This window comes from Trichosurus vulpecula, chromosome 1, assembly GCF_011100635.1.
Source record: "Trichosurus vulpecula isolate mTriVul1 chromosome 1, mTriVul1.pri, whole genome shotgun sequence".
Classification (NCBI taxonomy): Eukaryota; Metazoa; Chordata; class Mammalia; order Diprotodontia; family Phalangeridae; genus Trichosurus; species Trichosurus vulpecula.
The window spans coordinates 193,472,836-193,490,137 of record NC_050573.1 but is presented as its reverse complement, the minus strand read 5'-3'; the positions used below and the strand labels follow the sequence as shown (position 1 = coordinate 193,490,137).

General features: G+C 39.1%; 1 protein-coding gene across 3 annotated transcripts in view; it reads left to right on the top strand.

The window, feature by feature from the left end:
• Window positions 1–17,302, top strand: part of DCDC2 (doublecortin domain containing 2) — a 204,545-nt gene that overhangs the window by 167,529 nt on the left and 19,714 nt on the right. For all 3 annotated transcript variants that reach the window (XR_005010671.1, XM_036763243.1, XM_036763247.1), the window contains exon 9: window positions 3,717–3,817. Coding sequence is in view for 2 of the 3 variants with exons in the window: in XM_036763243.1 (XP_036619138.1) it covers window positions 3,717–3,817 (101 nt within the window). In the remaining variant the exon portion in view is untranslated. The remainder of the gene's footprint in view (window positions 1–3,716; window positions 3,818–17,302) is intronic.

Below are 17,302 nucleotides of genomic sequence, written 5' to 3'. Positions count from 1 at the left end.
AAGCTGCTATAGAAATTCTTAATATATTCAAAGCTAAAATATTAATTATTTTAGGTTATGTGCTTCTCTGAATGCCATTCCGAGTCTTTCATGTCGCAGGTAGTTGAGAGGTAACTTGATATTTATATGTTGGTAGTATTCACCAGTTTTCTTCCTTAAAATAAACTGTTTTTTTTAAAAAACATCTCTTTTCTTACTGTCTCCTGCAAGTTGGTCATCTCCTCTGCACTCTATTTTGGATCTTTACTTTTCTTGGTTATGTTTCCATATTGTCTTATGATGTTTTCTGTTCCTTAGCCACTGTCTGCTTATTCTTATTTTGTGTTTATTTCAAAGGCTCAAAGGAGATGACTTGCATATCTTAATTCATGGATGGACATTAGTTTTTGTGTAACCTATTTCACCTCTTTTTATCTTCTCTGGGTTAGCTACACATTCTTGTTGACTTATCTTTTCCCTGTGGGAACCTTGTTGTAGAAATAGTTAAACCAAGGTTTATTTCATATAAAACTTGAATAACCTCATTTTCTTAGTTTCTTCTACTTTTTCTTTGTATATATTTTTGAGAAGTAAATGCTGTATGCTAGGATAAAGAAATAAAAATGGATCATAACATCACATAATGCAAGAATTGGAATATTGGATTGGGACAATGATCCACTCAGTCCAGTAATATTAGTAATTGATCTTCTGTGTCATTTGAAACTTTTTACAGCTCTTTATAGACATTGGCATGGGAGGGGCTGTGATGCAGTAGAAAGGAAGACCTTGGTTCATAACCAAGCTCTGGTTCAAATCCCAGGACTGCCATTTGCTGCCTGTGTGACCCTGAGCAAAGCCCTTAACCTCTCAGGGCCTCAGTTTACTCATTTGTAAAATGAAGACATTGGACCCATGACCTCTAAGGTTCCTTCCAGCTCTAAATCTGTGATCATAAATATGATCATACCATGTTGTACAACAACCCTGTGATGTATTATTGTCCCTACTTTACAGGTGAGGATACTGAAGCTTAGGGAAGCTTTGACTTGTCCATAGACATACACCTAGTTAATGCTAGAGGTAGGATTTGAACCCATGTTTTATTCTTAGCCCAGCAACTGATACATCATGCTAGGCTGCCTCTTAGAATTGTGTGTCTTTGACATTAACACTAAGGCAAGGTTTTTTTTTTTTTTTTTTGCAGAAGAGTACTATTGCTATCAGAAGATTAGGACCGTAACCAATTATAACTTTATCTATCCATTTTTTGAACTTAAGTATGTTTTCACTCTGTACCACCTCTTAGGATAGTAAATTCATGTGCCCTTTACTTGCTGTGCAAAATAATGGTTTCTTTTGTTGATTCAAAAATCACCCTATTTAGACCTCAAAGGGGCAGCTCCTCGTATTGGAGAGTTTAGTGAGGGAATAAGTCCACATTCACTTCTATCCTGCTGATCATACTTCTCACACTTCTATTTCCTGATTGAGTAAATTACAATCTGTCTTGATAGAGAATTCAAATGCTTTTGAGTTTCACTTGCCTCTTACTAAAATTCAGTGACAAGAACTTTACATATTCCAGACATGTCTGTATGAGAGTAATATTATGCCTTCTGTGTTGTTTTTACTGAAGAAAAATCTTTCTACTTATACCCAGCAGTTTGCTGGTATTTTTGACTATAGCTGTATATTAGATTGAAGTCCTCAGTGTATTAACGGTATTATGACATGAAAGATCCAGGAAGAAATTCCCATGTGCACCGCATCATTCATATCCATAGTAGAATACAGACTGCTTTTGATTTGGATGGGAGCAGTTGGTGTGGAGATCATCCAAAGTAGAAGAGATTTTTTTTAAAAGCATAGAAAATTTACTGTTGCGTAATGAATTATGTATGTCTATATATGTAGTATACATATAAAGACTACACAGTCTAAGAAAAGCTTAATATAAAAATGTCTTTGTATTAGCTAAACACATAGCAATTAATAGTAGAGAGAGATAGCTGAGAAGCATGCTGGGTGGCAGGAACAAACATCATCCTGGGATTATAAATTTGCATAGAAAATCCTCAAAGCAGGTAAGTCTGTGTGGATAATAGAGAATTCAACTCCATTTAACGAGCATTTATTAATGCTCATTTATCAATTTCCTACTCTGTTCAAAGCACCAGGGAAGACACACAACAAATAAGATACAATCTTGAAGCTTGCGGCCCTCAGGGAACTTAAAATCTAGTAGATAGGGTTATTATCAGATACACACAGGTCATTATAATACAAAGCAGATTATGATACTTGTCCAGGAAGGGTAGAAACAAAGAGCGCTCTGAATTGTAAATAGCAGTTCTGACTGATCGCATAATAGAAGAATCCACAGAATCATGGGATCATAGATTTAGAGCTGGAAAAGGGACCTGAGAGGCCATCTTGTCCAGCCCACTTATTTTACAGATATGGAAACCTAGACTCGGAAAGGAGATATGACTTGACCAAGGTCACATGGATAGCAAATGACGTAGCCAAGTCCTTCAACCCTAGTGCCAGTGCTGTTTCTACTGTTTCAAGGAAGAAGTGGGGTTTAAGGTAGAGATGGAGAGATAGGGATTCCGGGTGAAATACATATGATGTCTAGTTTTTAAAAAGACATGGGAAAATTAGAGAGTCCAGTGAAGAATAGTAAAAAATAATTGATTAAAAGATGAAATAGATATAATGGAAATAATAAAGAGCTGGAAATGGTTTTTAAAAGCATGGACAATAGGAGCATGGGAAAGGTTGACTATATGATATTTTGCGTATATGAAGGATTAGAAAGATCAAAACAGTGGAAGTAGGTTTAAGTTACAGCAAGAGAATAGTTAAGCTACATGAAAGAAAACATTTCCTGACTGTGATAGTGAATCAACATCATGATTTACTGCTGAAGGGGTTTAGATGTTTACCTGTTCAGAATATGGGAGCTGGACTAAGGGACAGATTTGTGATTCTTTGATTACTTAGACTAAAGAAGAGAAAGCTGAAGGGGAGAATTAAGGACTATTTTCAGGTATTGCAAGCAGTTGAATCATTTCTTGCTCAGAGAAATAGAGCAAGGTGAATGAAATCAATCTATTTTCCTTGCAGTGAAGTCAATTAAGTACTAGTATGTATTACTGGAGATTGTGAAACGCATAGGGAGGTCTGTAAAATACGGGCTCGATTATAACTTATGTGGGGTGTGAAAGGCATTATGAATCTGTAACCTGTAGGGCATATTGGCTTCAAATTAGAAGGATTAAGTTGCCTTGTATGGATTGAATAATATCAATTTTAATATTAAGTATTCATTTTCTCTTTGGAAATTAGGATTTCTAATCACAAATGTGGTTGAAATGAAAGGTTTCTCCCCGCCCTTTCCTACCAAGCATCATTTCCATTTCATGGATGGGAGAGAGGTGTAGGGTGGTATTAAATCAGAACAAAAAGGAGTGGGGAGTCAAGAGCTTTCTTGGGTGGAACTGGAGTCTCCTGTTTTTCTATATTTCTTGTAAAAATGTACACATTTGATAGAAAGCAAAACGACAACATCGACAGTAACCCTCTTGGTTGAATGGAATAGAAATGCCTATTGAGAACACATCACACCCTACCCCACCCCTAAATAAGATTTTGGCTGTAGTTTCAGGAAGAAGCCACACGATGTCAGAATTGGACTTTCCTTTCCCCTCCTAATCGATTTTTCTTTGTAGATGAAGGCATTTTCAAAGCGGGAACAGAGAGATCTGAAATGGAGGGGGCAGCAGAAGTACAAGAAGATGAAGACACTCAAGTTGAGATTCCAGTCGATCAGGTAATCTCCATGACTTTCAAGAAGAGCTAGAAAACCTCTTGCTGATATTTCTTTTTTGCTTTTAGCTATGCTGTTTGCCCCATGCTCTACTGAGGCAAATTTCAGTTAACACAGATTGCGTATGACTACAGGTTTTTTTTTTAAAGCCCCAACACTGACCAAAACACCTCTTATTTTCCTAGTGTTTTTCCTCAAGTACTAACCACTAGTCTGTTGTGATACTTTTCTCAAAAACATTAATTGGCATGGCCAAATTTGCATAGCAACAAAGACAAGGACCAGGTGGCAACTAGGACAGGAGAGGTAAGGTTTCGGAATGAAAGGAGCTGAAGAGAATGTGAAGATTTGATATATTTTATTTGGGAAATTATTTCTCTTCCTTTAGAGTACAAAAAGCAAATATTTATATCAGCCTGTTACTTTCTCTTCATTATCTAAAAAGCTTTGGGCTAGTGTGCGCTTTTTCTTCCCAAGAATTCCTGATTTCATATTCTCTTACAGGCATGTCCATTATTTTCCTTCTGCTTTGGGCGGCTCAGAGAAAGAAATGCATGGTACAGAAATCTTGAAAAGTGATCAAGTAAATTTTCTTCTTAAGAGTCAAATAATATTCCCAAACATCCTATGTCTAGGGCTGAAAATAGATTGGTGAAGTGGAATATTATGTTCTTGAAACTGTAAAACTGGGCAGATATAGGGAAAAGGGAATAGGAACTGACTTCTTTCCTTCTGTAGGACTTTAAAAACCAAGATTATCTCCCCTTCTGCCCCAACACATTTCTTTCTTATTTCTGTTTTTGTTTTAAATTCTGAAGTAATGCAATTTTAGTTCATTTGTTCATTGGTAGTTTCCTCCCCCCCTCCCCCGCCCCCAAGCACTGCCATGCTTAAAGAAAAGCAACAGTACACTTACCTCAGAAATTAATTTGGGTTCAGCTTGTTATTTTTGAGGATTACTTTTAATGAACAATTATAAGCTGTGATTTGAGATTTTTTCCCCTTGATTAAGTATAAAATTTAAAGCACCTGTGGAGTCATAATCAAATACTCTTTCTCTTAGACAGAGACAGGGAATCATTCCATATGTGTGACAGTTAATAGTTTTGAAACTTGTCCTAATTCACATTCCCAAATCACATTACTAAAATCGAATTCAAATCTTTTTTAGCAGGCATTCATTCAGTGCTTTCAGTGGGAGGTACCAGAGACACAAAGTCAAAAAAAGGAAACAGCCCCTTGTCCTCAAGGAATCTTCAGTTTAATTGGTGGCATACAAGTAGGTCCAGGAGCAGCTGGGTGGCAGAGTGTATAGAGTGCCAGGCCTGGAGTCAGGAACACTTATCTCCATGAGTTCAAATCAAATCCAGCCTCAGACACTTACTAGCTGTATGACCCTGGGCAAGTCACTTAACCCTGTTTTGCCTCAGTTTCCTCATCTGTAAAATGAGACGGAGAAGGAAATGGCAAACCACTCCAGTATCTTTGCCAAGAAAATCACAGTGGGGTCAGGAAGAGTCAGACAAACAGGAATAACTGAACAACAGATAGGTTGATATAATGTGATTTGGACAAACTGCTGCTTTTAAGAAAATGTGAGTCAAGATGAAAGAGGTTGCTCTCAGCTTAAGTATAGGGAAAAGAATCAGAAAAGGATCAGGAAAGGGTTCATGGCAAATGTTAACACAGCTCAGTCCTTATTAGCGGGAATAATAAAATCACCCAGAATGGTCACATGTATTCAAATTCACATTATTTGAAGTTATAATTATGTAAAATGTGGTCATTGTTTCTGACCCAATGAAACTATGAAGTGTAAATTGGAATAATGTGACCACTTCAGGGACTTCATGATTTGCACTAATTGGGACCTAGCTCTGGGCCTTATAGGACTAGAAGAATTTTACCAGGCAGAGATGGGGAGAAAGCACTTATCAGATGTGGGGAAAAGCTTGTGTGAGTACATTGGGGTATAAAAGGGCAGGATGGGATTGTGGAATAGCTAGCATTCTATCTTGATTGGAACATAGAGTACCTGAAAAGGAATAATACATAATGAAGCTGGAAAGCTATGTTGGAGGCAGATTGTCAAAAGCCTTAAATGTCAGGTTAGGGGATTTGTATTTTATAGATAATGAGAAGTCACTGAAGGTTTTTTAGGATGGAAGTAACATGGTCAGATATGTGTTAGGAAGGTATGTTTCAGTTTTAAAAAGTGTCATTGATGCCATTTGTTTTAACATCATATTAACTCCATATTTCCATTTCCAAATATACCCTTATCCTGTTACATAGCCTTCCTTCCTTCCTCCCTTCCTCCCTTCCTCCCTCCCTTCCTTCCTTCCTCCTTCCCTCCCTCCCTTCCTTCCTTCTTCCCTCCCTTCCTCCCTCCCTCCTTTCCTTCCTTCCTTCCTTCCTTCCTTCCTTCCTTCCTTCCTTCCTTCCTTCTTTCTTTCTCTCTTTCCCTCTCTCCCTCCTCTCTTGAATTTCAAATGCCCAGATAGATCTATGACGACATTGATTGAGAAGTATCCATCCATGCCTGTCATTCTATGAGACCCTTGTCTGTATCTTCCCAAATTTTTAGGACGTTTATTTTGTCAGCAGTATGAAGTCTGCATTGGGATAGAGAAAGAATTAATATAGGGAGACCACTTAGGAATCTGTTACAGTAGTTCAGGAGGAAGAGCGATGAGAGCCTGAATAATAATAGCCTGAATAATAATAGCAGCTAACATTTATATAGCACTTACTGTATGTCAGGCACTGTGCTAAGTGCTTTACAAATATTATTATTATTATTATTTATTCAACTTTTACAGATCAAGCAACTGAGGCAAATAGTGGCTAAGTGATTCCCACAAGGTCACACAGCTAGTAAGAGTCTGAGCTTGAATTTGAACTCAGGTCTTCTTGACTCTGGACTTGGTACTTTATCCACTGCACCTGCTGGTTGAACTCAGCAGCTGTGTGAAAGCAGAGGAAGAGATAGGTACCAGAGATATTGTGAAGTCAGAATCTGTGGGATTTGTCAGCTATTTGGTTGTGGGAGCCACGAGGAAAAGGAAAGGGTTAAAGAGGACTATGAGGTCCTAAATCTGGGTGATGGGAGACTATGAAATCAATAGAAATAAGCAATCTACGAGAGAGACAATACAGTGATTTCTGTTTTGGACATGTTGAGTTTGAATACACTAGGAAGACTTCCAGGTAGAAAAATGTCCACTAAGTAGTGGGAAATTTTGCATAAAAAGTCATGGGAGAACCTGGAATGAGCCTTAGAATGAACCTGGAAATTTAGATTTGTATGCCATCTGAATATAGTTGATACTACAAACCATAGGAATAAATGAAATCACCAAAAGTAATAGTGTAGATAGAGAAGAGGGTCCAGGACAGAGCTTGGTGGGGAGGATTTTAATCCATGGGGGAATGGGAGAAAGAAGGCCTTGTGAGAGAGGCCAATAAGAAGTGGTCAGATGAGAGAATTTTTCAAAAATCGGTTGTTACTGAATCAAAAAATAAAAAAAAAAGAAAGAAAAAACTCCTAATGAATTCCAGGTTTTATAAGGTACAAAGCTTATGCTAGGCATTTCTTTATACAATAGTTTGATAACAAAGGAAAAATGAAGCCCCTTTTTGTGCTGTGAGGGTACAGGTAAGGGAAGGGGGATTGGTGGCCAATAATCCTCATGCTAGCCTGTTTTCCCAGAACAGCCTTATTTTTTATTTGTTTCAAAATGATTATTGACAGTCCTAGTTTATTAAATAGAGCTGTGTGTGAAAGGGTGATTAAGAAGGATTGCATGAGCCAGAGACTGTCAACAATTGAGTTTCAACGTGAAGGAAATAAAACTGGCTAACAAATGGTCAGAATTAGTTTCTCCTTGAACTCTTTGGTTATTTGATTCAAAAATGATTCTTTGGGGGATTTTGTGGCTTTCTCTCAGTTAGTTATTGTTGTGCTAATGAGACCTTGGTGTAGGGTTCGGGCCACATATGAGCTGGTGAATTTTGCTCCAAATCTTTGCCACAGGCTTCAGCCCTAACACTTACTAGCAGTCTTACAAATGTGTTTTATTAGTCCTGGGAGATTGAGTGAGAGAATGTAGAGTTTATATTTCATCAGGGAAAATTCTGACGTTCCACTGGGAAGGAAAGGTCAAAGACCAAGTTTTACTAACAGTGGGTCAGGTCAGCAGTGTCATTCTTAAATATCAGGTTAGCTTCTGAGGACAGGTATTTTTACCTCCTCATGATATATTTGTCATATCACCTGGTATAGCATTAAGGCAGAATTCATGACTTTGAAGAAGATCATGAGCATGCCTGAATGGTTCGGAATCGCAGGATATAAGGAATTCTCTAAGTAGGAGGCAGAGGAATTAAAGCATTTATTCAAGTTCCAAAGTAGCAGACCCAAGGACCAATGTCCCCAATTCGATATCGTGGCCAAAACCTTCCAGATCCAATAAGCCTGCCTTATGATAGTAACCAGGAGGTTTTAGAAAAATATAATGGCAGCAAGCCAAACCATACTTGTGTTTCCCCCCAATGCTAGGACCCTCCTGTAAGAAGATCACTCACAGCTTCTCCTAATCCTCAGTTTCTCCAGCCTCTGCTGCTCCTTCAGCTTCTCAGCTTCTTTAGCATCTGCTGCTTCAGCTTCTTCTGTTCCTCAGCTTCTGCTCCTCCAGCTTCTATGACTCTGGCTTCTGCTGGTTCTGCTTCTGCTGTTCCTCCTTCTCCTGCTTCTCCTTTTCCTGCTTCCACCATGTCTGCCTCTCCAAGCTCTGTTCTCTCTTTTTATACAGTCCTTAGATGTCATCCAATTGCGTCTAGGACTTAGGGACATACTCCTGGCTCTGGTCTTAGCACCTCCCCTTAGGGCCCTGAGGGCTTCATGCCCATATTGGTTTACCACCTAGTAACTAGGGGTTTGGGGCCTACTTAGGAGTGAAGATCTAATCAGACCTCCCTTCATTGGCCCCGCCTGGAGCCCCACCTGAAGCCTATTGAAATGGGTGGTGAAAGATGTTCTCACTTACTGATTGCCTTTACATTTGGCCCCAAGATCTTTCATATCCATTACAAAGTCAACTTGTGTCTAAATAGGTACAAACTCTTTTTTTTCAAGTACTATAGAATCCCTTCAAAATGAACACGTCACATTTGCAAAATACTTAACATAACATCTCATCACCAGAGTGGCCACATGGCTCACTTGTTGGCCCCTAGATATTTGTATCCATTACGTAGTTCAATGGGAAACTGGTATCAATAATGCCATAACAATATAACAAGGATAATACAAAATAAGTACACAGAACAATATCATCATTCCCCCCCCCCCCCGAACAAATGGGGCTCAAAATCTTGGGTGAAGGGGCAAAGGTCTTATTCTCCGTAGCTTCTTCTTCCTGAAATTGGACATAGAGCTGTCCGTGCCCCAAGAGGTCAAGAGTCAAGAGGTCAGTTCTTTAGCAAGCTGGCAGGAACTCCAGGAATGCCAGGTGCTTAGGCAATCTGAAAGTGTAGGGTACTTAGGATACTTAAGCCTAAAGGAGGCAGAATTAGCAACAAAGTTAACCAAAACAAAGCATAAAAAGAGTAGGTAAGCATGGGCTATTATCCTTCAAATAAAATAATCTCCATTTTGATTGAGACTCCAATTATGCAAAGATGCAATCTAGCCAAACTCAGGTGGGAAATGTTTCTTTTCAAAAGGAACGCAATGAGGAAACTAAGCCAGGAGGATCCCATCCTAGATAGAAACTAAGATTGTCCTCCCAGCCTTTCCCCAGGTGTGCAAGGGAACACAATGGGAAGCTAAACCAGGAGGATCCCATCCTAGATAGAGACCAGGATTGCCCTCAAGGCTTTTTTCCCCCAGATACAAACTTTCATCTGTTAATCACACAAGATCACATTCCCTCTGAGTGGCTTGTGGCATTTATCAGCATCAGCCATGCTTCTGGAGTCCATGAATCTATTATTACAGCCCTATTCACAGTAAAATATATGGGTCAGGGGTATGACTTGGTAATTATCTTCCCCTGAATAAACAACTGTTACAGTATTGTCCTTCCCATGGGCTGTGACTTCTGCAGCCATTGGAACATCATCCAGCTTCCATTTTACGCATACCTTAGCTCCCAATTTTATTCTATCAATAGAGCCAGGCCCTTTCATTCCTCTATTAGTTATTTTGGGAGGAGGGTCAGTTTTCACAATGGGTATTTTTTCACAGGGGATGATGATCACTTGAACTATCTTATCATTTCTACAAAACTGTACAGGTTCTTCACCCAAATTCTGGAGTGTCATAAAAATTTCTCTTTGATAATTAGAATCTATCACTCCAGCCAATACATGTATTCCTTGAGCTGCTAATCCTGGTTTAGGTAATATGTGTCCCAGATGATTCTTGGGGATTCTCATATATATCCCAGTAGAGGTTTTTCTTGTCTCTTTCCTATTCAACCTAAAGTTCTCTATACAATGTAAATTATATCCTGCTGAATCAGGTGTTCCTGGACATGGTGGTGGGACAACTTCCCTCACAGTCCAAAATTCAAATATTTTGGATCTCATGTGTTTGCTGTTTTCTAATCTGCAGATTTGGGGTCATCATTCTGGCTAGAAGTGTACTTCCTCCTAAGGGTCTATTATTCAAATTATGTAAGACAATAAACAAATTATCCTTCCAATGTCTATACAAATTATTAGAGCTTAATTTTCTCAAATGTTCTTTCAACAATCCATTCATTCTTTCAGTTAGCCCAAATGCTTGTGGGTAATATGGAATATGATATACCCAGTCTATATTATTCAATACATAATATTTCTTCATTTCATTACCCTTGAAATGTGATCCATTGTCACTTTGAATCTGCATTGGGGTTCCATAATATAGACTTACAATACCTAGGGTTTTACAGGTGTTTTTCTGAGTTGCATCCTTATAAGGACAAGCCACTAGTACATCTGAATAGGTGTCAACACATGTACATACATATTTACATACTTTATCTTGGAGTAGTGGTCCAATATAATCTATCTGCCAAATTTGGGCTAGAACTTTTCCCCTTGCTATTTCTCCAGTTACTATTCTAGGAGCAGTTCATTCTTTTTCTAATTGGTATATACAACACTCCTCTGTTATTTGTTTTAACAATGCATGAGAGATACTAATATCTCGATCCTGTGCCCATCAGTGGGTGGCCTGGACCCCTAAATGGCTGGCTGTCTGGTGGACCCATTTTGCTAAGGCTAGGTCATCAGTTGGGGTTGGAGTAGGGACAATAGGTTCAGTAGCAATCTTTGCTAGCCTATCTGCACGTGCATTGTACTCACACTCTGGTGTGATCAGGGTCATGTGAGCATTGATGTGAAAAACTGACAAATTTGTAACCAGAGACATATCCCACATATCTTCCCATAATTCTTTACCCCAAACTTGTTTGCCATGAATCTCCCAATTCTGATTCTTCCATATAAGCATCCATGTAATCCATTATTAGCTGCCACCCATGAGTCAGGAAATATGTGACACTGCCCTCCTTTCTGTTTTGATGGCTTGATGTACTGCCATCAGTTCAGCATATTGGCTATTTCCACCTATCCAAGAACTTTCCAAAGTTTGCCTAGTACAGGCATTATAGGCTACTGCTTTCCAATGTCTCTTGTGTCCCAAATATTTTGCTGTACCATCAGTAAACCAAGCATGTTTCTTCTGTTCCTCAGTTAGTCCTCAATTAGGTTCTCAGTCACTGGAAGAGTGGTGAAGGACTCTGGGCAACTATTTTAAGAGCCCCTGGCTTGTAAATCCAGATGTCAATGCTTTCCTGGTAACTATGAATTGTGATTTAGTCTGTTTATATTGTGTATTTTTTGTAACTTGTTTGTATTTGCTCTGAAGTTCAGGTTGCTGGCTTTTCCTCCTGAACTAAGTGAGTTTATATGTATATGTTGGATTAAAGTAAGATTGTTAAGCCCTTAATGTTAGTTTCCTTAATAAAGCAGATCAAAAGAACCAGTGCTCACAGTGTTCTTGTTGTTGGGCTTGTGTTGGTCTTTCACTCCTGCAACAGCTGCTAGCCAAATTGTTGCAACACCTGGACTCTCACAAGAATAGATAAAGTATATTCAAGCATGGCAGTTAGGTGGCGTAGTGGATAGAGTGCTGGTCCTGGAGTCAGGAAGACTCTTTTTTGTGAGTTCAAATTTGGTCTCAGATACTTACTAGCTGTGTGACTCTGGACAAGTCGCTTAATGCTGTTTGCCTCAGTTTCCTCATCTGTAAGATGATCTGGAGTAGGAAATGTCAGACCACTCCAGTATCTTTGCCAAGAAAGCCCCAAATGGGGTCAGGCCCGACTGAAATTACTCAACAATAATCAAGAACAGGGTTATGCTGACTTTGTGACAAATTAATCATCATCCGAACTCTTCAGTATATTTTGTGCCTAAGACACAGGGCAATTTATAGCATGGTTTGACATAGAAAACTTTATCAGGGATACACCTGATGCACTGGTGTCCAGGAATAGTAGAGGGCTAGCTCTGCCCTTCTCTGCCATAAAGAGTCTTTGCTGATCTCCTCTTTCCATGAGATGAACAAATCTAGAATAGAATTATTTGCCCTCTTAAGATGTTAAATTCCTATAGCTCCTTTAAGGCTCAGTTCAATGCCACTTCCTACACAAAGCTTTTCCTAGTGTCAATAAATGTTCCTTGTGAACATGATGCAGTCCTATCTTTTACTACTTTCTATTGTTCTTAACATGTAATAGATAGCTAGGTGATGCATAGGATAGAAAGTTAGACTTAGAATCAGGAAGCCCTGAGTTCAGATCTTGCCTCAGACACTTATTAGTTACACGACCCTGGGTAAATCATCTAACCTCTCTGAGCCCCTATTTCCTCATCTATAAAATGGGGATAATAATAGCACCTATGCCATAGGGTTATTTTAAGGATCAAATGTGATGGCCTTTGTAAATCACGTTCAAACCTTAAAGCACAATATACTTGCTAATTATTATCATTAATATTATAATATGTCAACATACCAAGGATCCACTTGAATTGTAACTGATTTATAACTTAAAAAACAAAACTTAGAATGTGCCTCAGTCTCATAATGGTTGGGTGACTTTCCTAGGAAGAGACGGCAAGTAGGTATCTGAGGCAAAATATGAACTCAGGTCTTCTGGACTCCAGTTTCTGCCCTTTGTCCACTATGCCATGCTGCCTCAAAATTCACACACGATATTGCATATTATAGTTCCTTTGTCTTCCTTACTGAACTGAGTTGCCTGAGATCATGCCTTATGCTAGCTATTGCCCAACCTATCTTCTTGAGAATCTAGCACAGTACTCTGTATACATTAGGTGGTCAGATGTTTTTGTGGAATAGGTGTTGAATGAAACACTAGCCAAAAGAGTCTGCTTTTACTGGCTTTGAGTTGTGGCATACAGGGAGTTTCAGAGTAGGAGAGATGGTCCAACGTTGGTGCCAGTGCCATCGGCCATCACTGCTGCTTGGCGTCTCTCATAGCTAAATTCAATTCAAGAAAAATCTGTTGAACATTTAAGCACAGAGAAGACAGTATGCTTTAGTAGATGGAAAACTAACCTTGGTGGTCAAGAAAAAACAGGCCTGCCCCTCACATACATTGGTTGGGCGATTATGAGCAGTTCACTTAATCTTTCATTACCCCAGGCAATACTCTATGACTCTTTAAGTTACAGAGCAAGTGCTCATCTGAATTGGCAAAGAGTGCTTCTTCCTTTGGATTCCCTGTGCCAGTGAAAATTCAGAGGCTGGACCCCTAAATACTGCTCTTCTCTCCTGACAACATGCTAGTCACTGTCCTAGGTACTGAAGCTACAAAGACAAAATCATACAGTAGCTCATATAACCCTCAATGGTTTTATATTCTACTTACACTTGGGAGAAATAAATATAAAACATGTATAAAATATATACAAAGTAATATTACCAGGAAGGGGAGAGGTGAGAACAAACAAAGGGAAGATCAGGAAAGATGGGGTGTTACTTGTGCTTAGCATTAAAGAGAGCATTCTGGAGGGGAGACAGGGGTAGGGAAGACAGCCTGTGCAAAAGAATGAACTTGGGAGAAGTCATGTTATCTATGGAATATACCAAGTAGGCTAGTCTTGTTGAAACATAGAGAAGGAGTACTGTGGAAGCAGTCTGTGAAGATGGATTGGAGCCATATTGTGAAGGGTTTTAAATGGGAATTGGAGGAAGGGAAGACAATAAGCATTTATATAGCACCCCACTGTGTGTCAGGCACTGTGCTAAGTACTTTTTGCAAATATTATCTCATTTGATCCTTATAACATACATGCAAAGTAGGTGCTATTGTTACCCCCCCATTTTACAGTTGAGTAAACTGAGGCAAATAGAGGTTAAATAATTTTCCCATGGTCACACAGCCAGTAAGAGTTCAAGACTGGATTTGAACTCAGTTCTTCCTGACTCCAGGCCCAGAGCTCTATACATTTCACTACCAGCTGCCTCCAAGGGGGAAGAAAGCAAAAAAATGGGGTGGAGATACCATTCTACCTTCCTGGTTTCCTTAATGATTAGTTCTATATGAGTCCACATATGATGGAGTAGGTAGATATGTTTAGGTATAATCATTTTCATATGTGTTAATGAATACATGGTTCTTTGAAAGGGAAGTCAAAGTGGCAAAAACTTGGACTAGAAGATACCTGCCCATTTAAGGTTCACTTGTCATCATGTTGTCCTGTGTTCTGAATTGAGTGGCCAAGGAAGAAGCTGTTATACCTTAATAGATGTGCTTCTTCCTTCAGCTTTAGAGGATTTCAATTAAATCCAACAAATTTCTATTAAGTTTTCCCATTATGTGCAAGGTACTCTGCTAGGTCTAGAGGATAACAAAAAAATAAAAAAGAGATGGCTTCAAAGAGGTAATAGAGGGGTGATGACCACTACATAAGTAAACATGACAGAAATAGAATTGTGATTGGTAGAATGTGATGGTGGCAAGGAAGACATTCATAGAAGACCTTTGGGAAAGTTTGTGGAGAGAATCATGTCTTTTGGCTAATTTTCTTGGGTCTACTGCCACCCCATGGCTATGGGAATATGGAGCATATGGGTTCTTTGATTCCAGACTTGCTTAGATAGAAACCTTTCTAATGGGAAAAGTTCAGGCATGAGGTGCTGCTTTCTTTTAAACATAAACCTCCTAATCTACTTTGGCATTCCCAGTTGAACAAATGCCAGGCTAGCCAATGACTGTAATTGTAGCATGTTATTGACTAGTTATGTGCTGATCTGCTCTGTTTATAAAGTGCTGTCTTACAGCAGAGGAGGCATGAAAAGTGTCTGTTCAGTTTACTTTAGGCAGGCTGTTGCTTGTAAATAAGAATCAGGCAGGAGGAACTACCATTTCAGGAACACAGACAAGTAAACACCCACAAAAAACACCCAAAACAAACAAGTAGTGTGGATTCATCATCATACTGGCTTGGCAGCTAGAAGTGCACAATAGAGAGTGGTCTAGAAAAGATGATGCCAGTAGCTTGAATATTATTTTCTGTTGTTCTATGGCTTTTACCCCCACTTAATAGTATTTTTTCCAGTTACATATAAAGGTAGTTTTCAACATTGACTTTTATAAGATTTTGAGTTCCAAATTTTTTCCCCTCTTTTCCTCCTCTCTCTCTCTCCCAAAGACAGCAAGAAATCTGATTTATATTATACATGTACTATCATATTAATTGTTCTATGACTTTAGATGATCGGTCTATTAATTGCATTGTGAGTAGTAAGATAGTCAGTGAGAACTGGGATATGTTTCTTTTCTCTAGAGTTCTTGTATAACATCTCACATTATCATGTGCAGTTAGACAGTTGAGAAAGACCTTTTGATAATGGTATGGGTGCCTAATGACCGTATGATCCATAGAAATTATAGTACCCAATCAGTATTTACATCATTTGCTGCATGTGCAGGACAGCGCAGTACAAATAGCAATTAAATGACTTATACTATTGTAGTAACAGTATGAATTTAGCTGACTGAAAAATGTCCTGTCTCCAGATTTGTCATTGGTTATATCTTTGATTACCATCCCTTTCATAAAATCTCTGAATCGTCAAGTCAAAGCTGTATTTGGCCAAGAATCTCCTCTGCAACATGCCAAACAAATGGTTAGCCAGTATTTACTAAGAGACATTGATTGAGGAGTAACTCACTACTACTAATTCATTCCACTTTTAGGTGCCTCTAATTGCTAATAAGCATTCCTTACTTGGAACTAAAATATACCTTTCTGCAACTCTGATCTCAAATGGAGAGACACCATTTCAAGTCCCTGACTTAGAACTCCTTGACACTACTTGCCCCATCATTGAGCACAGCAAGTTCTCTGCTTCGTCTTCAAATGTTTAGCTAGTCTAGAAGTTTGTGGGTGAGTTGGACAGGGCACATGCTGGTGTAGGAATGATATATCAGCTTTCATAGAGGCTGCCCTATGTGTCCCTTCAAGATTAAGCCCAAGCCCCATCATTGAGCACAACAAGTTCTCTGCTTCATCTTCAAATGTTTAGCTAGTCTAGAAGTTCGTGGGTGAGTTGGACAGGGCACATGCTGGTGTAGGAATGATATATTAGCTTTCGTAGAGGCTGCCCTGTGTCCCTTCAGGATTAAGCCCAAGGGCAGCCTCTTCCATGACCATAGTTCCCTACATATTCCTTTCCACTTGGAAACAACAATGATTGCTGCTCCAGAGACAGATAGATTACTCGAATAAAGGAGCAAATCTTTTACTGTTTTGCATTGTCTTCGAGTCCATTAAATGTAATAAGCGTTAGTCAAGTATTTACTACGTTCAAGGCATTATGATAGGTGCTGGGAATAAAACAAGCGTTTTCATAGAATAATTGTACAATAAAAAAGATGATACAAACAAACAGAAAAAATACTTTTCTAGTCTTAAAGAGCTTAGGTTACACTGAGAAGTGTGTCATTTCAGTTGCGCCCGACTCTTCGTGACCCCACCGGGATTTTCTAGGCAGAGGTGCTGGAATGGTTTGTCATTTTGTTCTCCAGCTCATTTTTACAGATGAGGAACTGAGGCAAATAGGGTTAAGTAGCTTACCTAGGGTTGCACAGCTAATAAATATCTGAGGCCAGATTTGAACTCTTGAAGATGAGTCTATCTGAATCCAGGCTGAGCACTCTATCCATTTGTGCCATCTAACTGGGAAGATACATGTGTACAAATAAGTATAGCACTAGGACAATTGAGGAGGAAGAGAGTGCACTAATAATTGAAAGGTTTTGAGGAAGAGAAGGTGGCCTATGAGCTGAGCTTTCAAGGAATAAAAGGATTCTGAGAGGCAGAGGTAAGTAAGGGCCAAAGGGGACAGCCTATGCGATGCCACAGAGGCAGGCAGTGTTGAGTTTGGGGGAGCAGCTA